This window comes from Poecilia formosa, unplaced genomic scaffold (assembly GCF_000485575.1).
Source record: "Poecilia formosa unplaced genomic scaffold, Poecilia_formosa-5.1.2 Scaffold184, whole genome shotgun sequence".
In the NCBI taxonomy this organism is placed as follows: Eukaryota; Metazoa; Chordata; class Actinopteri; order Cyprinodontiformes; family Poeciliidae; genus Poecilia; species Poecilia formosa.
The window spans coordinates 125374-151596 of NW_006800123.1; the positions used below are offsets into that span (position 1 = coordinate 125374).

Sequence of the window (26223 nt, forward strand, 5' to 3'; positions counted from 1 at the left end):
GAAGCAAATAGTATGGTGCTACATGCTTCATTTCATTTAGCACAATATACAATATTAAGTACAATGCTAGCATGAAATGCACCAGTTAGCATAATGCTACCATGATATACTGGAATTGCAATTAGATTACTTTATAATTCATGGAACATTTTTGTTTAGGTGCAAGTGTAGCAAGATCCTTCCTATATGAAGTAAGGGTAGCATTCAGCTGATGTTATTCAGAGATAAGTTAAAATAAAACTTCAAGACGTAATCATCATCACATAGCTGGACTTTTCTGCTTCTGCAACATCCGATTTTTGACCATTAAATTGCAATCCGAGTGAGATACCACAATAGTGAATATAGGCAAGTGTCAAGTTGAAAATTCATTTTGAATTTTGTTTTGTGAAAAAAATGCTAAGACAAATAAGAGAGCTTTAAATTAAACCAAGCTAACCTCTGCAGCAACTATAATATCAGCTAAAAGCTCAATGCAGTACATTCACAGGATTAATCACTCTGGCATCTCCATTGATAAAGAGTTCAATGAGGACAGTTCATTACTCAATTTTTTCATCCATTAATGCCCATGTTTGCTTCAGTGTAGAGAGATGGGAGATATCAAATGCCACCAGTCAGCCATAACGTGATGAACAGTGAGCGGTAAAGAGATGAGCAGCAGCTTTTGTAAAGAAGGTAGAGACGGATTAGCAGGCGGCCATCACACAGGGAGAAGTGAGGGGATTGTGAACGGAGGATTTAAAGAGACGAGAACAAGCCACAAGATGGTGGAGGTGGCGCTAAAGTACCAACAACTGCAAAGAAACAAACAAAGCTGACTGAAGTGTGGAGTGAAGAGGCTGTGACTGTAATCTGGAAATCCCACGGCTCGATCACTGCAAGAGGCGCCACAGCAGCAAGAAGCTAAAAGAAGACTCGTCACAGGAAATGCCTGTCTCAGCTCCGTAGCCTCCTGCTATATTAAAGCAGCAGTGGTGGTGCATTAGGTCGAGAGGCTGAACTGGGTTTGGAGTCCAGTGCAATAATGCAAGATCCACAGCTCCTACTAATCCTGCACCTTACGCCTGCGGCACTAATCAGTTTCTGCTTAAGGGATAAGAAGGAATCAATTTCTCAGGATCCATTTAACTACATATAGGTATAAGTGACATAGTAGATAAAGTTTGAACAATGACTGTATAGAAATATATATTTTTCCCTCTCTATGAGCCATTTAATAAAATGTTTCCTGTTTTAGGCCAGATACAATTACCAACATTATTTATATCTGCTAAAATATTGCCTGAATGTTGAGAAAGGCAAGAAATGTATGGGCAGATAATAAAAACAAACAGCAGACTGGGCAAACAGATGTGCGATTATAAAATCATACGTCTTTGAAATGCATTAGTAGGGCCTCCTGCACAATCAATTAGAGTGTAACAAGTGGTTTCTGAATGGAAGGTCAACCACAAAAAACTTGTCTTTTTCAGCAGCCATTGTACAGCGCATACAGTGATAAAAACCAGCTGACCAAACATGCTGAAGGTTCGATTGGGTTGCTAGGACGTTTTTGAAACTGCTCATTTTCCAGACACCAAAAAACTTTAACATATTACTTCCAAACAATTGGACTTTTTTTTTAGAAGCAGTTGAGACCCAAATCCTTCTAATTCCTTATTTAAATTCCTTTAACAAGTAGCAAAATAAATGTTTTCTCCAACTGTGTGGTGCCAATAGTCTCATTCTTTCACAAAGGCAGTTCTCTTTTTTTAGTCCAGTCGAGAAACGGCTGAGTGAAAATCTCAGTTTTGGAAACATTCAGACCAGCCCAACTGACTCCAACAACCACGCCATGTTCAAAAGGTTCTGATGCTGTTTGAATGTCTTCTGTTATTATTATCTCACCTGTTATCTTAAAATATCAGGTGGGCGGTTCTGAAAAGATGTAAACAGACTCAGAGCTTAATGACGGTGCAGAAATTCATACCAGTCGTTATTTGGGCTGGATCCTTTATTTAAATCACCGTAATTAAATCAGAGCTATACTTTTGCAGCACTTTGCGGCATTATAGCTTCAGTTTGTGGAGTCTAAGCAACCAGACAAGGAAAATTATTCAGAGAAAAAGTTGGTCACATCAAACACAGCTGGGAAAATACAGACTTTTTTTATAATGACTATGGATTGTTTGTTGTACAGTGCAGCTGTAAGCTCTCTGCAGGGTCTCCTCTAAACACAAGCTGAACAACATACTAATGATTTACTAGTCTCACTCAGATGATAATCTGATTAGAGCTGGAATGCAGTGCTTTAATTTATTTATTCCTTTGAATTTTGACAGTTTACATATGGCATCAGCCTATTTTCCTCCCTTCCATAGATGTTGTGAAACCCTCAGTTGCCCAGTCCCAGTTTTGTGTCCCAGCGGGTTTACTGGGGGTCTGCAGCTTGGCCATGGTAGCGTGAGACTTGTAAACAGGACCCGCAATGCTGGGCTCTGATTGGCTATTGGAAGGGAGGTGGGTTCAGGGTGTGGATGGGGGATTTAGGAGTCATGTGCTCATGTCAACACAACGTCTATCCTGAAGTTTGTTGAATTTGTGTCTTAGCTGGGTAAAACTGGATCTCCACAAGCCTCTCATTACATTACTAGAGGTCTTATTCCTACACGCCTAGTGCTGACATGTTTTCAGCATGATTTGGCAGGGCCAGTCCAGTGCCTAGAGCAAAAACACCACTCAAAGTGTCAGGTGAGCTGTGACAATGTCAAACACACCCTATTATCTGAAAAAATGTTTACTTTTCTGTCAGAGTCCATCAAATGTGGGAAAAAAAACCCCTCAAAATCTTGTTTTTGGCATGAATTTAAAATGTGTTGGCCTTAATCGTGGAAAACGAAACAGGACTGAAGCTGGTTTAAAAGCATTTTGGAATTAGACTTCCATTAAATAAATGAAAACAGAGATTTACCATGAAAAAAAGAGGAGCAGTTTCACAAAATGCACCTTTATTCATATTCCAATGTCAGTCTTTGGCTTTCTATTTGAATACAGGATTTAAAACAAAAGACAACACAAGACAAATTTATTCTTATCTACCATACAAACACTTCGTTAATCCAATCAAGGCTTCATCATCAACATTTTGTCTTTCTGGAAAAGCTCAGAGAATCAGTGAATAAACTGCAGCTTAACGTCAGCATGACGTCTTCACTGAAACAAAGTCTTTGTCTGATATCGTGTGGGCTGGACCATCACAGTAACGAGCTTCGCCTCAGACCCTGAAGTAGTCACCTTTGTTTCTCCTCCCACACCTCTTACATTGAAGATGAGCAGATGCACATTAATATTTAACAACCACATCTGGAGCAGCAGCAAAGGCTATGCAGTGACGGCGAGTGGGGGGTACTGTATGTAAATCAGCTCCTCCTGCTGCTGCGTGCTTTCGCTCGCAGGGACGTTTCTGGCATCAAAAGAGGAGTCGGATCAAAGAAGTTGCACTGAAATGCTGCAGAAAGTGCCAGAAACAGAGTCTTTGTGAGGTGGATGTGAGAACGAGGAGAAAGGACACGCCCTGTTCATCGCAAGCATGGAGCTAGTTACTGGAAATAAAAATTTAAACTGAGTAAAAAATGTACAACAAATCTTTCCTCGACATTCAAGGAGCTGATGAGATTTAGATGGTGAAAGTTTGAGGTCACAAATCACAAGTATGTTGTTTAATGGCTACAAAATCTCCTGTAATAGATTTGCTTTCCTTCCATAATTGACAAAACACTCAATAATAATATTTTGTGCAAAGCTGAAACAATTAATCAAATTAATTGTAATGAACTGATTATTTAAATAGTCGTTAACTGAAGTATAAAGTCTAAAAAAAGGCCATTGTTATGAAAGAACAACACACAGTAACAGTCACTAAGCCAAAACTGTACAAAAATATTTACTTTTAGCATTTAAAATATAAAAAAACAGTCTGTAAATATGTTCAACTTGGAACTCCTCAGGTGGCAGTTTTAGTTTCACCAGGTCCTAATTCTGTAAAAACCTTTTTCTACCAATTACTAATCAGTTAATGCAAAAACTAATTAATAGATCAGCCCTACTATATTGGTGTTATGTAAAGCAGAAAAATATTAACTAGACCAAAGATACTTAGTAAGATTTTGTGTTTTGCAGTGCAAATAAAAGAAGTATTCAAGCAGTTGACCTTGAATGCTAAATTTGAGTCCTTCCCAGGGTCACAAATGGCCCCCGGGCCACCATTTTGACACCACTGCATTTATAACATCTGTGTAAATATTAAATACATGTCCCCAACATCACCAGCACCTCCCGCTGTCTTCTCCTCTGTCCTGTCACTGTCGTAGCTTTGAGCCTTGGCCGTCTGCTGACCTCCACATCTCCCTCTCATTCGCCTCGGAACGAGAACATAAAAGGGTCGGCGTCTCGGATCATCGTGAACAACAACATGAACGCACCAGCTGAGACAAGCTTGATAACGATGTTAAAATTGGACAAACCATGTTAGGCTTTATGAGTTTTCAGAGCGCAAAAAGGTTTCAGCCTCTTTTTCTAAAGCATGCCAGTTCAGGCAGGCTGACAGATCGGACATCGTCATGTCTCACCCATTCATTTCCTCGTGAGGCAGTCGGCCTCCCTCTGAGAGGAATGTCTGAGAGCCAGGCAGGTTAACAGAGCAGAGGGAGGCAGAGGACACAGCAGCTGCAAATACACCACAGAAGAACAAATAACGACCTAAACCTACTTGTGCTATGAGGTATGGTCTAGTTCAACAACAACAAAACGGCTTGAATAAAGTTTTATTTTAAGGTTTAATGTAAAAACATGTTCTAAATGTCTAATTTGTGAAAATGCAAATGTTTCTGCAGTCTATAGCATTTTACGTAAGATTTCAGCTGCCAGGCAACTGATTCAAAAAGCAACCAGGAGGAAGACGGCAAAGTGGGATTCGAAAAGACGAGAAGTGCAGGAAGTGTCAGATTGTCTTATTGTGTAAAGCTTTTATCCTTAAATAAGAATTCCCAAGAAATTATGTAATAACTTTACTGGCTCCTGCAGCTATCAAAAAATAACTTCAGAGTCTGTGGCTTGGGTTCAGAGCACAAACAGATTAGCTTTGGCTCGATGTTGATTTTCTGTAATTATCAAGCTATGCACCAAATGATGAATCATGGAGGAATATGTTTTTTCCCTCTCCAGTGCCATGGTGACCAGCTCAGACTTAAAGGGGACCTATCATTTCAAATTCACATTCTGCATGTTTTTCTACTTCCATTTGGGTGTCAAGTGCTTTTGGCAACAAGTGTTTTGGTTTTAAAAACCTTCTAAATGTGACGTTTCAAATCAGCAGGCACTTTGAGTTTTCTCCTGCATTGCCAGTCAGCTGGCTGAAAGAAATTACACTTTCAGCTGCAACCCCAAAAACTGACAGAAATATTCTTTATTACCATGGCAGTTATTCATTTTAAAATCTGGGTTACATGCAATAAAGGCAATAAAGGCATTTGACTCTAAAGCTTAGAGTCAAATGCAAATGCAATGCAAAGCAGGATCCTGAACCTGCTGGGTCAGACACAAAAACACTTTGGGTATTAAGCTGTGATTTAAAGCGCTAGCCTGTCTTCACTGGTGATTTCTGCTGCTTGTGTCATCACTTAAACAACTCCTCATTTCAGCACTGACCATAGTTCATCTCAAACTGAACCAGAGAAGTAAGAAGAACCCATAATGTTTTCTTCAGATGTCTGAAAATGTTGCATTTTCCTCCAAACACCTCTGCCCTATGTAGCTGAACTACTGAAACATTTTAGTGTAGCAAGAAAAAGAAAACAAGATAAAGTGAGGAAAGCTTGGGGCTATTTTATCCACAAGCATGTTTGCAAAGTATTCCTTTTGGCCTCTTAAGCTAAAGACGATAAACACTCCTGATTCAAAGCATTGAAGCAAAAAAGCATGTTACCTAAACAACAATGCATGCATAAAGCATGAAGAAAGGGAGTATTGTTTGCAATTGGATAAACATGTGAAGTCCTCATCTTGGCTCAGGCACTAAACATTCATGTGCTGACAACTCAGAGGTCTGCATGGGAGCAACACCGCGCTCCATGTTTCCGCTTCTTCTGCTGGGAGAGGATGAAACTGCACAAAGACAAATCTGTTCTCATCGCACTGTTGCCTATTCTGGCCTTTGCAATGGTGGAAGTTATTAAAGCCATTTATCGCTAAGATAATCTTTTGTTGCCGCCTGATGAGAAGCATATTAAAACAGCAACAACATTGCAGCCAAACAGCTTAATCAGCTTGTAGACATCCACATCATGCAGTTTTATTCCTCACTAAGAATGCAGACATTAACTGCACATTTTGTACTTGTGTTTATTAATTTGCAGTGATTTTCCAGAGACCTTGTCAGTATCATCCAGTTTTATATTTGTTTTGGTCCATTTGATTACATTTTGGCACACCTGACATTTTCTCTCCAGATATATATATTCATTAAATCATTTTTCTCTCCTACGTATTACAGATGATAAAAAGACAAAAACTAAAGGGTCAAAATCAGAACAGGCAGACTGTGAACAAAACTGGAAGTCTGTGTTGGACAAGAAAAACCTGATTGGAGAACCAAAAGTATTTGTGCCTGGTAAGTGTGAAGTTCCAGGCACAACTAGTACGAGTTTTATAGTTGGATAGTCATTTGTAGATTTATTTCAGTCTTTTGCAAATACTAAACAACAGCTAGAGCACAGGACATTTGCAGTGAATATAACCAAAGCAATCACACAAGCTTAGTGCCAGTGGGAGAAACGGCCCTTGGTCTTTCACCAAAGACAAAAAAGAAATCCTACACATGCTAAAATCTGACGCCACTCCATTTTTGTTTAAGTTTCATGAAGAAGGAAGTTGTGCTCAGTGTCTTCCTCTGAGGTTTTTATGTTGTTTCCGTCAGTGTTTCTTGTTACAGCGCCACCACAGGCGAGTGAAGGGACAGATCTTTCAAAAGGTTTGGATTGTTTGACTGAGCGCAGTGTGAAAGCGAACTGCACCAGCTGAAAATGTAGCAAATGTTGCATCTCTGGTCCCCAATCAAACCAAGTCTACTGGACTGTCAGGTGAGAAAACACCCCCCACAAAAAGACAAAAAAGCAAATTAAAACAGTTAATACAGAAATAAATAACAGTACATGAATTCCCATCAATGGCAAGAACTCAAGGTATAGACCAATGAAAGCATGAGCGTTTTATACAAACAGCATTATCCAAATGCAAACAGCTTCAAACTGATGAAAACTGGTCGCCTCGGCACATTGAAAGGATCTGAAACTGTGAGAAATTTAATAGTTTTGAAGCTGCAACTATTCAAATCCTAGGTACACCTTGGTAGTATTAACCAGGTAAAGCCTCCATGGTAAAATTTATGTGTTTTATTCCAACAACTTGTCCACCCTTAACCAAGAAACGTCTAATTAAATTCAAGCAATGCTTTTAAGGCCTCAGGAAAGGTGTTATTTCACACCCGTCATTAAGGATTTGCACTCGCACACTTGATGATGTCAGCTAAAGGGCTGGTAATTAGACCACCATTTCAATAAATGGACTAGTTTAACAAAAATTTACTTCACCTTTTAATGCTCATGACGTTTTTGTAAGCTTTCCCACTGGAGACACTTAAAAAGCTCTGGCAGAGAGTATTAAAGTTCTCCATAAAGCAGGCTAATTTCTGCCCACTGGATTACCCAATTCATGCTTGTAAATCCACACACGCACACAGACTGATTGCTTCATTGCTACTACAAACAGTGGTAGAGAAACACACCATGTGAGCTCCTTCAGCTACGCCCCCTTCCTCTGCATCCCAGCAGCAGCAGCGGTTACTGCAGCATGATTTCCCAGCAAGGAAAAGCAGTGACTCAGGGTAAAAGCTCAAAGCATTTGGCAAACAGAGCAAAACCTCATTGACTTCTCGCCACAGCAAACCATCAGCAAAGGCGAGGAACAGCGGCCCAGAGTTTGCTCGTGTTTGCAACTGACATTAACTCGAGTTCCTCCCATTGCTGGAGGGAAGAATATATAAGTGACGGAGCATTTAGGCTTAAGTTTTCCCTCCAGCAGCCTTTTGTTTTAAGACAAAATTAATCAATTAAATGGCGGAGTGTGGAGAAACAGAGAGCCGCGCTGCAGGAAAGTGGACAGGTTGTGTTTATCGTGTGGCTTTTTTATTCTGGGGGGATTAAATTGAGAAAGTGAGAGTCAACCTGAGCTGGCTGTCAGCACACGCTCAAACAAAAGCCTTTTGGCAGACATGCATGAGACAGCCACTGTTTTTTTCCCCCTCCATGCACATTACGCAACAACACAGACAAAGATCAATAAGAGTGTCTGTGAAAGCAACATGTGGGGGAGGGGATGGTTGGTGCTTGTTTGTCCAACCCTCATTTACCTGTCCACACTTTCTGCTCTAGCCACCACACTGCCATGGGCCTGAAATTCAAGTTTGAGTAGGAATGGAAAAATGTGTAGAAGGAGAAATGATTAATGAAGACAAGGATGAATGGACAGATGGTCAACTGACTGACAGATGAATGGATGAATACTCTGATGACTCACTGACAGGTGGATGTGCTAATTGATGAAGGCATGGGATGGATGGATGGATGGATGGATGGATGGATGGATGGATGGATGGATGGAGTTTTTATTGATGGATGGACAGACAGACAACCAACAGAAGAATGAAGGGATTGACAGATGGATAAATTATTACACCTTCAAAAGATCAGATATGATTTTATTTTAACCAAACAGATATTTATTTCCAATTATCTCAAATTTATGATTTCTTATTAAATAGACCCGACTTCTATACATTAGACACCATATAAAATGTTCCATAAGTACCATTAATCTGACTTCAACATAATAAAACATAATTTACGTTTATTCAAACAGAGGTCATGAACTTTGTGCCCTCGGCTGTAACTAAAGCCCTGATCAGTGATGTGCAGCAGAGCAGGGGGACCTTTTTAATTCTCCGTCTCTATATTTAATTCATCAACCACCTCCCTGATTGATGAATGCCGAGAAGCATATTTAATTCAGCTGCTGCTTCCCAGAAAGGTGCTATACTTTTCAGCATCAAAAAGAGTAGCCGCATTCAAATTCTCAATGCAAAGCAGTTTTTTATGGGACAAAGGCCGCAGAAAAGCTTGCAAAACAGACTACAGATTAAATAAAAGAAGCAAATGGAACAAACAGAAAATACAGATAAAGACAAGCAACAGAACAGCATGTCTCCATTTATCCTCACATTTAACCTTTTAAATGTCTGCACGTTGTTCTTCTGCAAGGCCAAATGTCTCCTTGCCCTTTAGTAAGTGTGTATTTGACATGCACACACAGATAACCATGTTTGGTTTCAAAGGTTGAGATATGAGCTGCTGAAATGTTGAAATGAACGAACGCTTGGCCGAGCAGTTTTCCACCAGCTCGTCGACAACTTCCTGCAGAACTCCAGCGCTGCTGACAGTTTAAACACACGTCTCCATCTGTATGAGAACAGCCGGGTCTGCAGCTTTACACTCGGTCGGGTGCCTGATGTTTTTACAGCTGATACTCACACGCAGATTTCTTAATAAAAGTGACCTGGAGGGTGGAAAACATTGGTGTTTTTCCTATAAGCAGGAGGGTAGTAACATTAAAAATACTCAAAATGAAACTGCATTGCTATCATTTATTTTACAACATCTAAGAAATAAAAAAGCTACATCATAATTTTAAAAAATACAACAGTAATAATCACACCCATTAAATTTTTCCATGTTTTCCGATATATTTTAATAGGATTTTATGTGACAGACTAAGACAAAATTGTGTATTATATGACATGGAAGTTAAATTTTAATTTTTATCAAAGCACTGATTACTTCAATAGAGATGTATTCCTAATCATCATGGAAGTGTGCTTAAGCTTTTACTTTTTACATATTTTGATGTTGAGTTCAACACATTTTTAAAATAGATTTTCTTTTATTTTAAAAATGAGATTCTTAGATTTGCATTTTTAAAAAAAATAGAGGAAAACACTGTAATGTTCAAATGAAACAAAGCAGTCTGTTACATTTGTGAAACAAAATAACAGTACATGTGAACGTCTTGCTTTCATTCACACTATAATTACATACTTTTTGGGTTAACAGGTGTTTTTAAATAGTTTGTTTAGTTTGACACAATGCAGTGTGCAACTGAAAATGTAAGAAATATTGCAGTTTTTTAGTTCCCAATCAAACAGACTTTACTGAAAGAATCAACATAAACAATAAACTCAAGTTTTTCCACTTCAACAAACCAAACTGAAAACCTTTCTACAAATTTGTGTCACCCATTAAGCATGTTAGGTATTTTACTCTTTGTTCTTTTAATAGAAAACATTTAACAGTCCAGCAATTCATCAGAGACGCACAACTACTTAAAACAGTTCAACTAAGCCAGTATAAACCGAAAGACAACATGCATTTTTCTACAGATAAGAGGACATTTATAGGAGCCAGATTAGAGAGGAAAACAGGTGTTTGGTGAGATTAGCTAAGGAATAGTTCAGCAGTTACAGACAACACAGCGAAAGCAGCAACCATTAATTTCAAACTAAGACGACTCAATATAAAAATGCTCAGTCATTTCAAGCTGTTCCTACACATTTATCAGATAAAACTCCAGAATTTTCTATTTTCATTTACTTTATCCACAGGGTACTTTGAGAATTAAAAAAAAGTCCATTAATTTAATTTCATAGCCTGGATTGCAGTCAGAGAAATCTCAGTTTGATGAATCTTAGACAATATCAAGTTACTAGCTAATGGAGATTTACTGTGCATCATTTATCAGTTTACCAGATACACTGATGATTATTGCAGTAATTAATTTTTGATACAGCTTATAAAATTGCAAAGTGTTTGCTAGATTTTAAAAGTAATACAAAAATTAACTACTTTATTTTACATATAAAATAAACAAATTAATCAATTAAGGAATTGCCTGAAATACAGTTGATTGAAACTACTGCAGATTTAATGGTGGCCATTTGCAGAAAAGCTCAATATTTTCTGTTTGTTTTTGTGCAGGAAGCTTATTTCTGGTCAACTTTATGTTCCTTTTTTCACAGTGACACCTACTGGTTAGGAGAGGTACCACAGTAACTGTAATTCACAGATCAAGCTGGCGCTCACTCTACTGCCCCTCATGGCTCCGGCATTAACCTGTTTGTAGTCAGATAAAAAGATTAGCATCTTTAACGACAGAACTTCTGCAAATCCAGTGAGCCAAATCTGTGTAAACAAGTAAACGTCACAACATTTGTCACAGTTTCAAACATAACTCAGCTGTTGTTAGGAGTTTAGAGAGCAAAGAGAAGCAGAAAAACTGTGTTGATGAGAACATTTCTGAACAAAACTAAAACAAAAACCCATTTAGAAGATTTTAATGTTAGTACAGAATACACACATTTATTTTATTAATCCGATCATTTAACTCTTTCAAGTTATTCTAAATACCGACTTGCAAGTTTCAGATTCTTGCACCGTTTTCACAATTTTATTTTAATCTGAAAAGTTGTGCATGCTTTCTGTACATGGAATATTACTGAGTATATGTGTTTTTGAAACCTTAAGGGAAAAAAAATCTAATCAAAGAGTTTTCAAATCTAGAATAAAAGTAAAGTGTTTATGTATTGTAAAGGAGAACTTAATCCATCACATCCTAGAACAAATATTTCGCCTCACTGTTAAACAATCCCCCAAAACATCTAAAATAAAAACAACCCTTATGGTCAACTAAATGTAGAGCACATTTTGTTGACTCAAACTAAAAGGCTTTGAGATGACTAATTAATTAAGACTTAAATCAAAAGTGTGCGACTAAAAGTAAATTAAAATGTGTTTTCAAAATTAATGCTACACAAGTCAAAACTTTCTTAAAAATCATTAACTACTAGCACGCAATAATTAAACCAGTAATGCTTTAAAATGCTATAAAGCTTTAAAACCACCTGCCCAGTCATGCAGGTGGTTTTAAAGGCATGACTGGGCAGGTGGTTAACATACCCGTTAGCAAAGCTGAATGCTGCCCAACTGTTTTTAATGTTTCACCTCAGAGATTCGAAGACGAGGAACTATTATGTGGTAGAAAAACAAACACCTTGGACACCTGACACATGAAACATGGCAGTGGCAGCATCATGCTGTGGGGATGGTTTTCTTCAAAAGCTGGTCAGAGTTAATGGGAAGATGGATGGAGCTAAAAACAGAGGAAAGATGTTCACCCTACAGCAGAGCAACATTTAATTATAATTAGAGGCTTTTGTTGGTTTATAAAATTAATTTTAATACAGTGCATTAAAGTTCAATTTCAAGAGAAATTAAAGTTTTTGCATGATACTGTGCAACAAATTAAACTATTCTTCTGCTGCATTTTCTTTCTATATATAAAAAAATAATTTAGAATTAAGACTGCAATTATAACAACTATTTTAGTTATCGATTAGGGTAATATTTATTTCGACAATCGATTAATCGGATTAAAAATGGGCAAATTTTGCTGATTTTTCTTCTAAGCCGTTTTATACAATATTAGAAATAAAAAATGCAAACGATTCCATTTCTTTTTTAAACATGAAAATAAACATTTTATTCCATAAAATACAATAGCACAGAATTCCCTTAGTGAACTCTTGATAATTTGTAGCATCTGCAGCTAAAAAATACTTCTAACATTAAAATGTGAAAAGCTTCAATACAGAGAAGAGCCGATCTGTTAATTGGTTTTTCAATTAACAGATTAAATAACTAGATAGCAAACAGTGCTTACTGGAATAATTGTTTCACAGAATTTGAAGAAGGTGAAGTTAAAACTTTGCCTCTTGGGTTTTGAGTATTTGATACATTTACAATGTTTTTTTTATTAATTCATCTGAAATGCAAAATGTATAAATTTTTGTACAGTTTTGGCTTAATTACTGCTCTGAATGTTTCAGCAAATTGCCTTCTTTAGAGTATTTTCTCCAGTTAGTGACTGATTACTAAATTAGTTGGCAATTTTTTCAATAATAGATTCATCATGATAATCATTTCACCCCCGTTTATGATGCTGCGCCGCTTTAATTATGTTGCTACTGGCCGGAGGTGATCCATTTCTCTTTTCCAACAGTATGAGTGGAATAAATACAACCATACATAAAAACACCAATCTGCTGGTTGCAATATGATGAAAAATCCCCTTTTATTGCCTTAAGAGATTGAATAAAGTTTAGACACACATTGTCTACCAGAGTTTGTGTCCCAGTTGTTAATGCCGACTTCCTGAATCCCAGCCAACATAACAGTAACACCATAACTTCAAGTATTTTCTCAGAAGGCATTACACAACCGTTCTTATCAGCTGAAGCGAACACAGCCGGCCTCGTAAACCGATCCTGACGTGTGAAAGTCTGGTTAAGTTTGTTCTACGGACTGTTTGGAGAAATATGGCTTTAAAATTTTAATGGAAGGCAAAATGCTTAGCCTCGGTGAGCAGCGCCAACCATGTTGGTTTAGTTTTTACTGATTGATTTCCTCCTTGAAAAGCTGCCAGACTAAAGGGCTGAAGCCAGGATTCAGCACTTTTAGTTTTATCATTTCTCCGCACGGATACAGCCTCAAAGAGCCGCCTCATGTGATGTCAGGCTATCTTTGCGGTGAGTAAATTAGATAAAATTGAAACACTAAGTGCTGCCTTTAGGTTGAAAGAGGCAGAGGAAGAAAAGCTGACTCCGGCATGCTCACAAACTAACATTATAATGACTCCATTGTGCTTAGTGACCCAAACAAAGTCTCTTTGTCATGTGTAAAAGTCTGAAACCTATGATGCAACCCTCAAAATCCTTCACACATGTCACCAAAGATGACCACAATCTTCCAGAGATCTTGCATATGCAGCCTGGTAGTGGAGGTTAGACGCCATTCCTGTCAGGCCTGAAATATGAAGTGACACAAACCACAGGGACAGTTTCTATAAAGATCCTGGCGGACATATCAGTCGTTCCTCGAAGTGCTATTATGCACACCAGTTCTCAGTTCCAACTGGCAGAAGGTCGGTGCAGCTCGATTTCATGTTGCTGGAGTGGAAAACAACAACCACCACCCTAGTGTATATATTTCTGCACATCTCATGACCCCCAGTGACCTCGCTGTTTTGGTTACGGCGACGTCACATAATCACTGAGCTGCGGTTTCTGACAAGAAATCCTGCTAGTTTTGAGCATCATTTATGCTATTCGTTTTCTGTCCGTCACTCAAGAGTTATTGAATAACTATTTGTCATGTTGTACATCAAGAAGACGTGCGTTTGGCTCATCATAAGGGGGTCAGACGAACAAGAAAAAGAAGATTTTAGCAATATGTTTGGGAAAACAAAAAAAAGATCAAAGTCAGTTTTACAAAGGAAAGCAAAGAGTTGACAATCAATATACTGTGTTTTCAAACATAAATCTAAAATGGCCCCTCATCTTGTTTTTTTTCCCAAACTGAGGCTAGATGAAATAAATTACCTTTTATAGGAATCTGGATTTATTGCAACAACAATAAATTCAAATCAATGTTTGAAAACAGTTTCCTTCACTTTGGATGAAAATTATGATTAAAAGCAGTGACTATAAGCAGTTTAGTGATATAAATCACACTGGTGTCCATTTTTAGAAAAGATAGCAAAAATGTATTTAACAGTTTTTTATCATTACAAAAAGTGCAACAATAAAATCTAGAGTCAAAATCACTCACAGGTACTGGCAGGTTTCATGGTAGATTTTTGCACATATTGTATGAGAATTTATACATTAACAACCGATAGCATTTTAGCTAGTTACCTTAGAAAAGAAAAATCCTAAATAACAGAATGACAATAAATAGTATGAGGCTGTAAATTAATGTTCTGAGGTAATTATTTATCTAATCATCTCTAAGTGGAGGCAAAAGACATTTTTAAATAGAGACAAGCAGGAACATGAAGACCTTCTCCTCCTCTGACCATCTGTAATAAAGTTATGCTGCCAAAGCTTCAGTTACCACAGTTAGTCTCAAATCCCAGACCGATAATATCCATCTTTGCTCAACTTATCAGAGGGTGGACAGCTTAGTCGCTGTGAGGGGTGAAAGTGCTGCCACTTTCTATAACTTTAAAACGCTGACGACGTTCATTAGCCTTTTCGCTTCTGAGCTCCACTGATTGAAAGAACAGCAACTCTACAATAAAATAAGTCCAAACATGTAAAAGTGCCAACAATATTGTGTTGGTGAGTCAGTCATAAATCAGCTGATGGGCTTGTGGAAACACAGCAGGACCTCCCTGGGGTTCCCACACAAAGAGGCGACTGGAAAAACTTGAAAAAGTAATAAACTTTAACCAAAAACTATAACAACCAGGCGTGGGAAGTGAAATACATTTCTTTAACCCAAGGCGACATTGTGAATATATATAACTTTTTGTGAATATATATATAACGATTTTAAATATTTAGAACGACAAAATCCAGCTGAATGGTGAAGAGTTAAAGCAATACGTCCAGGTTCGATTCCCAAACTGTCCATTTCCTGTCTTGTGTTTGTCAATAATGGTCTCTACCACCAAAGAAAAAAGAAAACTTTTTTTTTATTGTTTCTAAAAGCAAAATAAAACTGAGCATTGCTGTTCCATGACTGCTGGAAAAGACGAGTGTTTTGCTGTTGACTTGGCTGATTCAAAAACCACTTGCTGCATTCTTGTTGGTTGTGCAGGAGGCTTTACTAATGCTTTTCAAAGAAGTACAGCTGTATAATTGTGCGTTTGTTTGCAGCCATTTTCATGTGTGAGTGTAAATGGTGAGATTAGCAGCTTATTTTGATTAAAAGTGACAAAGAGGCCCTAAAACAGCTCATTCTTAAAGGAGCTCAAAACAGACAGAACTGACCAGACTAAAATCTCATCATCTAAGAATAATTCTGTGCAAAAAATGTATTTAAAATGTTTTCTACAGCCGAAAGACTGATCCTAACTTGTTCAAGAAAGCATAAAACATTCTCTTTAAAAGTATCCTGGGATTTAAATGTGCTTCCTGGAAAAGCCCTACAGCTGCGAGGAGCAAAGCACGAACAGGTTCACTACTGTCGACTGCTCCAGAATCCCCTGGAGGGAAACCTGAGAGGGAAACCTTCCTGAAAGAGCAGCATAGGCAGATTATTATGGACTATGAAAGATTAAGAGGACACGTCGGGTCGGGCAGCTCCTTCCTACAATCCGCTACCGGACCAGGACTTAGAGGAGGAAATGCTCTGCTACTACTGACTTAATGGCTCCTTTTAATTGTAAACTGTAAGATTCGGTTGAGTTATGTTGGCATTTTACGGCTCAACCCCAGGAAATCTTCACCAAACTAATTTAGAGTAAAACAAAAAATTCAATGGAAGAATTTCTGAGCAGAGCAAGTTTTGATCCAAAGTTGGGGTAAAAATCTGAATGTTTGTAAGCATTTAAAAGGATTTAGGTAATCTAGTGAGCTGGTATGCACTGTGCCAAGACTCACTAACAAACGTCTCAAAGTTTTCTGGTAAAAATCAAACAGTTCTGTGGAAAATATTTCCGGACCGCCTAGTTTCTCCATCTTGTAAAATTACGGATTTCATCTGTTTTTGTCACATTTATTTGTTTCATAACAAGCAAATTGTAATATCTGAAAAAGAAAACCCAAGTAAACACAAACTTTAGTTAATTTATTGAGGGAAAAGTGCTATTCAAACCAACTTGCCCCAAATAAATCATGAATAAACTGAAGAAAAAAAATTGTTCCATCTTTGGGAGTCAAACATGAAGTAGGCAAAAAAATATCAAAAAGTAAATGATTAAAAAAAATAATGATAAGCAGACTCAATACCAGAACAAAAACTACAATTATTTTTAGGAGAATCATTAGCCTAGCATAGCTTTAGCCAGATTTGTGTTAAATTTTGATACCTTTAATGGACATTGTCTGGATCAACAATATCGTTAAAATATCTACAAACTAGGCATTAAACTCACAAGACGAGAAAAAACACTGAATTCAAGGAAAAGAGGTGGGACGAAAATAAAACTTATTTTATAATGAAGTGTTTTGTCTTTGTTTCAGTTAAAAACAAATTACACGTTTTCTAAATCTCCCTCCAGATACCACTGGAAAACATCATAAAGCCAAAGTATACCTCAGACAGTTCCTGTTACAGCTTTCACATTAAATGTTCATCTTCAAAGCAGTTTTTTTTCACTTTCTGCAGGTTTTGGTGAAATATTCAGCAATATTATGTGTCTAACTGTCCAGGTGTTGTTTCAGTCTGACTCAAGCCATCCATTACAAATCATGACCTGCTAAATTGTTTTGCCGGTTCTCTTTTCCAACTAAAGGAGAAGCAGAGCAACATTTCAGTACCACTGTGCAACAACTCCCTTCCCAGTTAAATTAGTTTGTCCCTTAAAGAATGTTACAAGTTAAACCACCAGCTCTAGCTTGATTTATTTCATGTCTCATCTTGTGCTGCCACTTAAGGGATAAAAAAACAACAACAACTGAATGGCCAAAACTGCAGCTGCAGCTTCTGCTTATTTTTTGTGCTTTTAATTACATAACACACTATTTTCCAATCATATCAGCAAAATATAAGAATGTAAATCAATCAAAACTATCTCAGGTCATCAGGGAGATTAAACTGCTCGTTTGATTAACAAAGCAGTGCAAAACCACAGCTGAGTGTTAAAGAGAAAACCCATCAAGTACAAACATCCAGAGCAGTGAGTCAATGGTTCAGTGTCTGATTGCATCACTTTGTTACTCCACGTGATTGTCTTATATGTTCTTTTAGAAATGCAAAAGTGTAAATTAAATATATATATTAAGACTCATAGAAAGATTTTTCAGCTTCAGTTTCTTCAAAATAAGAAAATCTTTTGTTAGTTTTACAAAATAACCTGACATCAACTGAAAAATCTGTGATTTATTATCATAAAAATGACCATAATTTGCTAATGGTTCAATCATATATTGAAAAATATCAAAATCGGGTTAAAACTTGGACTAATTGTCAGCAAGTTGAATGTGTTAACATCATTCACTCTTCAAAAGTGAACCATTTCACACAAGTTTTAATGTCAAGCAAACTGGACTTTCAATAAAGCGCTTTGAGATCCCTCAATAGTGCACCGGTTTGCTAGGTCTCCACATACTGGAAACCTCGCTTACCACAGCTGTTTTTCTTGGGTGAACATTGTGTTTTGCACTGACGCCCAAGTTTGGCATTCCAGATGTTATGTAAACATCTTTCACAACTTTTGAACATCTTGGCATTTGGAAAACAAAAACAATAAAATGCTTTTCTTCTTTGGAGAAAAACAAAAACCTAATACAACTGTAAGAAACCACCAGACATTCACCACCAAAAATTAAAGAACCGCCTTTATAGGATTTGTGCTTCAACCTCCGATAATATTGGACTGATGCTCTCATCTCGGCGAGGTGCAAAGGGAAACGTGACAGCTCAGACAACGCAGGCAGCGGTTGGTAATCAATGGGTGGAAACTCATGAGGGTGGGGAGGATTGTGGGTCTCCATGTTTTTAAGATGGAGAACTTTAAATGGGTTTCCACAGACCCGGCATGTGTACAAGAGATAATCTTTAACTTAAATTTTTAACCTTATCTAGAGCGGCTAGCAGCAGCAACACCCACAGCTTCACAACACTGAAACAACATCCAGGTCTCTCACATTCCCCACATAAATTAGATGTATTGCTGTAAATCTAACAGCTGGGAATGACATAAAACAAACACTGTAGCTTCAAACTCTGGGTTATATTCCATCATAGGTACTCAACAACCTGAATACTCCAAAAAGTCAGAGTTGATGCAGGCCTGCATTCTCTGTTGCCTCTTGTTTTTACCAAAACAAATATTTAAATCCATGAAATAAAATCACAAGAATGTTAAGAAATTATTTAAGTGTTTCTGAACCAGCTTCTGTTTGCAACAGCTGCACGGTGAAGGAGTTAAATTATTAACTGCTCAAATCAGTGGTTGTTATTGTGTCTGATGATTGACGAGATGCGTAAGCTTTTACGAGCAACCTTGAAATGCAACCAAAAATTTCTAAAATGAAACAGAAATCGAGTTAATTAAAGTTCTCAGGAAAGTGCGTAAACCTGTTTATCCAGGTGAAATGAAATACCTCGCAGAAGTATCCATATCCCTTGAACAAACTTCAGTCTACTTTGTTGGGATTTTATGTGATTAGCACACAGGCAATACACTGGATTTTATTTAGTAGTGCCAGAGTAAAGGGGGCTTAATAAAAATGGATCTTTTCCAACAAACCAACAATCAATTGGTCACACTGGGTTTTATTTAGAGGTAGAACAAGAAAGAGGGTTCAATACAAATACATATTTACTTAAAATTATTATTTTATTGTTTATTTTTGCGGCTTTTTTTTTTTTTCCTTGCCTTAAATTCCGGCTTTAAATTTAGTTTTTTGTTTTTATTTGGCCAAATTTTGAAAACTTGAAATTCCTTTTGCAACCCCCAGGATTTTCTTTTTTTTTCCTTGTTTTGCCAATTTTTTAATTACTTTACTTTTAAAAAAACGTTTTTGTTATTTTCACTGAACGTATAGTTGTGGTACAAACATGACATAAAAAGCAGGAAAATGCTCTGGCTCTGAATTGAGTCACTAAAATTAAACCAAACATCTCCTAATATTTATGCACACACAAAACATAATTAAGTAAATTACATCAAATTGATGTTTGTTAATAAATGCACATAAAAACAATTGTGCATCTTTCCTTGTTCATTTAAATGTCACAAATGGTTACAGAGTGGTGCACAGCCAAGGTATTTGATGAAACATCTCTTTATTTCCAGTTTGAGATGAGATCCACTGAAAAAATCAAGCGGGCAAAGAGATTTTCTAATGCAACAACAAAAGCAGATCATATTCAACCTACGACCATTCAAACAACTTCCCTGTGGGATGATGCCAAAGAGTGCAACAAAAGAGCATGAATCAAATGGCTCTCCTAAAATCTTAGTGCTGCAAAATGCTACATGTCCAGATGTAGAAAAGCAGCAAGAGAGTTTTTATATGAAATCGCTGGTGGGATCCAAATTCAGTCAAAAACTGGACAGCTAGTTTGAAGTTTCTGGAAATACTACTTACAGAAATGAAACAGAAATAAAGTTATCTAAGGTAAAAGATCAACAAATGAAAGATTTCTTTAATTAGCTGCTGCTACAGACTGGTGACAGACATATTTATAGTTTTCTTATTAATCGATTTTTGGCTGTAGAATTCTGATACTTAATAAACAAAAACAATTTTGTTAAAAAATTAACAAAATTGATGTTCCCATGCATATACAAGAAGAATGGCTCAGCCATATGTATATGAGCCACAGGTATAGGAAGATGGTAAACATATTGATGCAAAGAAATGCACTACAAATTGGCATTTTGATATCTGTCAATGCAACTTTAGTGATTTACTGTGAGATATTTATTCCTTATAAAGATGTTTAGCTGTGAAACTTTTTGTAAGTGATTAACCTTGCAGTGGCAAACACAACAAAACATAATTTCCAATTCATGGTGAGAAACTTTGAGAGAAAGCTCACAATGTAAACAAAATGCTTTTTTAGATTGTCCAAACACATCAAAATGTCAAAGATGCATTCCTTTTTAAAATATTTGTCAATGATTATTTGATTTGTGTTGAGAGGTGTTTTCTTTTAAGCTTGTAATGGTTTGTTCTTCCTAAGCAACACAGGTAAATAATAATCTATTATTAGCTAATCAGTAAATTGATTGGTGGTTGCATTTATAATCAGAGCACACTTTGATTTAGAGTTCGTTAAGCTGCCAGAAATGCACTTCTCCTTGGCCTCTATGCTTTTATGATGCAATGTTGGATTTTATGGCTGCGAGATCTTAAAACCGCACAGTTCACACAATCCTCATCAAAGACGAGGGTAAACAGATCCCAACTAGGGATCGTGGGACTAAGACTTTGTTTATCATACAGAATATAAAATATAGTGTAAAAGTATGTAAAAAAACAAACAACAACAAAAAAAAACCTCACTGTCTTTTGGCTTTTTTAACTTTTTCCAGTTCACATCTATTGTACAATTTTAGCTCCTAACATAAAGCTGGCTTAGGTTATTCAGCAGCAAAATCACAAAAATGGCTGTCCACCAATCCCAATAAATGGCTGTCCACCAATCTCAACTTTTTCACTTCCGATACAATACCGATATTCCATCTTTGAGCATCGCACGATATTGATATTGATTTGATGCAATATCAGCATGAATCATACTTTTATTTCGGACTAAATGCTGGAGCGGAATCTTATCAACGAGTTAATATAATATAATAGAGATTTTAGAAGCAGGCCAATACTGGCTGATATCGGATCAATTTCCAATATCAATAGGAGATCGGGACAACCTTAAAAACATATGTGAGAAGACTTTATGTGTGGTGGAGAACTAACACCCATAGCATCATCCAGTAAAGATGTTTTTCTGCAAGATTACGGACAAATACAGAGTAATCCTGGAGGAAAATCTATAAGAGGCTAGAAAAGGCTTAAGAGAGGGATGGAAATTCACCTTCCGACAGGAAAAACGACCTAAGCTTACACCCAGAAATTCAAAGGAATGATTCAATCAAAGTCCAGACCTACAACAATTTGAAGACCTGAGGTAAAACGTGATCATTGATCGTCTCGGACATTCTCCATCCAATCAGATTGATCAAAGAAGACAATGCTATCAGGTTGATAGGGACCCATCAACCTGATAGGGACGTACAAACTCAGACTTGCAGCTGCATCGCAGTGAAAGGTGGTTCTACAAAGTACTGACATAGGGCAGCTGAACAGAACATGCCACCTTGGGAAAATATGAAAAAAGTTCAAGAATCATTTTGGAAATGTTTGTCTGAGTTCACTTAAAAGCCAAAAAGCATTGGTTGTACTGTGATTCCTGGTGGTTTTAAGAATTTAATCCCTAAATCTTAAACTGGGTTGCAGGTTTTTATTTCCTCAAAAAGTTGAGCATAATCCAATCAACCCTTACCTGCTACATTCAAGCATATGATATTAAATTAAAATGTGGGAGAGGTTATAATGCTGTCGAGTCCCACACATTTAAGCCATCAAACCCATCAAAGGCTGCATGTTTATATCCAGTGTTTATGGCCTTGATGCAAGCTTCTGCTCCTCTGGGTGTTTAGTCTGCACACTGAAATAGATTTCATGTAGGCTATGCCGATCATCGGATATCACGGCGTGAGATTTATTGGTGGATTCGTGCAGAAACGCCAATACCTCGGCCTGGCTTAAGCATTGCATAACACACAGGAGGTCCAGAGTGACAACAGGGGAAAAAAACAAAAACAAACCCCATCCACTCACATTAAGATAAAAAAAATAAAATAAAAAAATAAAAAACACAAAAAACGGCCAACCTGCTCTTTGCGTTTCTGCCAACGGCCGCAGGGACTCTCCTCCAGAATCTCACTCTCGTCCTCGCTCTCCTCCTCCTTCCCCTCCGATCCTGATTTCCTCTCCGGGACGGACATCGTCATTTTACCGCCGTATGTGTCCAGATTTCAACCCCACAGACCTCCTGCACGTCTTCTCCTCTGTCTTTCCTTCTTCCTCTTGTCCCGTGTTGTTGTGGAGGAGGAAGAGGAGGAGGTTTGCAGAGGCTGTCCGCTCCGCCGCTTGTCTGCGCAGCGCAGTCGAGAAACCCACCCCCCTTTGCCTGAAGACCACAGGCTCCCTCCGTCTGTTTGTCTGTCTGTCTGTCAGCTCCTTCTTGGCGCTCAAACCCCCCTGCAGACAAATGGATTTCCAGTTGAAAACGCGCAGCCTAACAGCCGACACGCCCTTTAGATAAAATCTACAAGTGTGCACATTGCGAGGGTTGGATAAGTCAGCGGAGTGGAAAAATACATCCCAGGACTGCATGCAACGCACGTTGTGAAACGGTTTCCCTGTGTGTCTCACCAATACCTAGAAAGCCTCGGTGGTAAATAACCGCTCCGCGACGCGCAATCATCCCGTGCGCTCATATGAAGCAACAGAGACCGACTGCTCCACGGAGAAGAGCGCATTCTCCGACCACGGTGTCTGCAGAAGCCGAGAGTTGAGCCGCTGCCAGGCACGGTGCGCAGAGAGGATGGTGCCAAATACCGTAACGCCGCTAATCTGTGCGCACAGCCAGCTCCTGCGATGGAAGAGAATACGTGTATCACAGAGGATTAAATTTAGCCTGCACTTTTTTTTGTTACAGTTATAATGTTTGACAAAATTTCTGTAACATTGAATTTACAACGCTTTTTTTTTTTTTAAAAAGAGAGGATATAGAACAAATGTTGCGTATCAAATAAAGACAAAAATAGTTCTAATTAGGTTTTTGTTTTAAGATATATAAATAAATATCTAAATATATATGTAAAAAAATATTTTCTATTTTAGTAGCTAAAGCGGGGTAAAGTTAAAATTTAATTTGATAAAGAAATACAAACTTTGCGGGACAAACAACACATAGTGTAGTAGGGGCCTCATTTTACCAGAGCGTTTGACTCCGCCCACATCCAAATTACAATACTCCCCCTGCTGGCAGAAGTTGGGTATTACACACACAAAAAAAATATATACTTTCCCCTCTCTTTTTGCATAAATGAAGTCATAAAAGCCTTGGAGCTTCAAAATTATTATTTATGCTCCGGCGCTTGAAAAATAAGGTGGGATTAAATAGGTAATAAACCTATTTACTCTTTCCTCTTTTTTTGCCACATAAATACATATGGAAGAGAACATGTGGACAAAGATAAGTACTTTTATTTAAGTTTTTCTTAAAATAAACAAAGCAAATTATCAGATAGTAAGCTTTATGTTGAAAATACTCAACACAGAGAAATGATTGGAGGCATCAGTGCAAGTTAAAACATGGTGATTTTAGGTATTTATTATTTCCAACATAAAACAAAAACTATTTTGTATCTGCTGTTCAGTATTATAAAAATGAAAAATAGTTTATATTTTAGTTTAATATCTTAAATCAACACTATGATACAGCAGTTAACAATGCTGGCTTGCAACAAGGAGATCCTTTGTGAATGTGTACATGCATAAAAACAAGAGAAAACTTCAATGTACAACTGACAGATAAGTTACGTTTGTTTTTATACATAATGCTTGTGTATCCTCCGTCTCCATTCTAATGCTGCCCTGGGCAACTCCCAGCAAATCAATGGCAAACAGAAAACTGACATTTTCTTCCAAACTGCAGATTGTTTTAGAAAAAATGTTTGTCTTTGCCCATATATGGTAGAAATGACCATTTCATGACTCATTTGCATAAAAAAACTGCAACAGAATCCTTCAAACTTTTCAAAATGTCTTTATTTTATAAATTATGTTAATAAGGATTTGTCTTATGGTGAAATGTCACTGAGACAACATCTTTGAGGTGCATGCATTCCAATCTCTGCTCATTGTTTAGAATTTTTTTATTCTTTTCTGGACATTGACTGCAGGTTTTCACCAGAAATGTGCTCAGCAAAAGCTGGAATGTAACCTCATAAAGGAATTTCAACCTTTGAAACTTTTATCTATAACCTGATTAAGGAACCAGAGGTTTCCTCTGCTGCAATGTCAATGAAACAGAAAGGGTTCTTTGTACCTTAAGAAGTTGGGTTTGTAGTGTGAAGGCATAACGGGGTGAGCCGGGTGGGGGTGGGCGGGTCAAAGAGTACAGAAGACTCCAGCCCAGTATCCAGACTAAAGGTCGAGAGTGGAAGCTAAATACAGACTGGAAACCAGAGCTTGTGTTTGAATTGCATGTTTTGCTCTATAAGACTGGACTTGTTCAACAACATTCACCAGGCTCCAGTTTCCACACAGAGGACCTCATTTTGGAAGAATTTGCCTTCCTGTTTACGGGTCTTAATGACGGATGTGTTAAAAGTGAACCTGCCTGTGGTGGAAAATGATTAATACAGGGAAATAAACCCCAGAAGGAAACCAGTAAACCAGCATTTGATGACTGGCTAACAGTGTTTCACTCAGCACGTCCAAAGAGCCACATCACATTTAGTTTTACTTCCAATCTGACTTTCTTATAACTTTTAGAGAGCTTTAGTTACTCTCAACATGGACTGGACACAAGTCAAAAAGCAGCCAAAGTCCCAAATTAAAAAAGTTTTAAGACTTGTAATGAGTCAGAAGAATCGTGAAAAAGACTGTTGAAGAGAAAGTCACTTCCAGGAATCAGGAAATCCTCTTTTTCTGTAAGAAAAAATGTCCCAGTTTGTGTAATATTCAATAGATAAAGAACTCATCAGCAAATAGAAGTAGATTACAAAGAAAAGTATTTCTGTCTCAGTAAAAGCTGCCAGATTTCCTGTCTGGTGAATAAGTTGCATAAACTTTCAGTTTATACAGTTTAAACTGTGTAAACTGAACTACTGTGTTCATATTGATGGAAGTTACTGTGTGAACTTCCATCACTATGAACTTTCCTTTATGAAACTGTTGTGTCTTTTATTTACATCAGAAAAACAGTGGAGCCCTGCAGGGTGTGCTGAATATAGAGCCATATCTAATAACTTGGATTATTTAAATTTTATTTCAGTAACTTGATTCACTAAGAAACACAAATTATGTATGTTTACTAGGATGTATGATAATTTTCCACTTACAGTTAGTTGAAAACATAACAAAAATGGACCCATTATGTAAAATGTGTATTTTGCATGTTTTTGTACTTCCATATGGACCTCAAATGTTTCCAAAAACAGTTCAAGTGCTAGAAAAACATCCAATCATTTGTTTTTTCTGTTATTTTTAAAATCCCGAACCAGGGCAACCCAATGTGCTCTCCAGCACATTTAGTCAGTTGGTTTTTACTGCTGCATGTGCTGTACAATGGCTGCTGGAAAAGACAAGTGTTTTATTCTTGACATACCATCCAGAAACCACCTGCTGCATTCTTGCTGGTTGTGCAGGAGGTTCCACTTCTGCTTTTCAAAGATGTACAGTTGCAGAATTGTGCACAGTTTGCAGCCATTTGCATGCACAAGAGTAAACAGTAAAACCAAATAAGCAGCTGCTGGTCACACCCA

General features: G+C 37.5%; 1 protein-coding gene across 3 annotated transcripts in view; it reads right to left on the bottom strand.

Moving 5' to 3' along the window:
• LOC103147536 (nuclear receptor-binding protein 2) overlaps positions 1–23275 on the bottom strand; it is a 33389-nt gene extending 10114 nt beyond the window's left edge. For 2 of the 3 annotated variants that reach the window (XM_007565927.2, XM_007565925.2), the window contains exon 1: positions 22558–23275. In XM_007565927.2, the coding sequence (XP_007565989.1) occupies positions 22558–22677 (120 nt within the window). In that variant the 5' untranslated portion in view covers positions 22678–23275. The remainder of the gene's footprint in view (positions 1–22557) is intronic. The other variant, XM_007565926.2, reaches the window with a different exon arrangement.
• Between the last annotated feature and the right edge of the window lie 2948 nt (positions 23276–26223).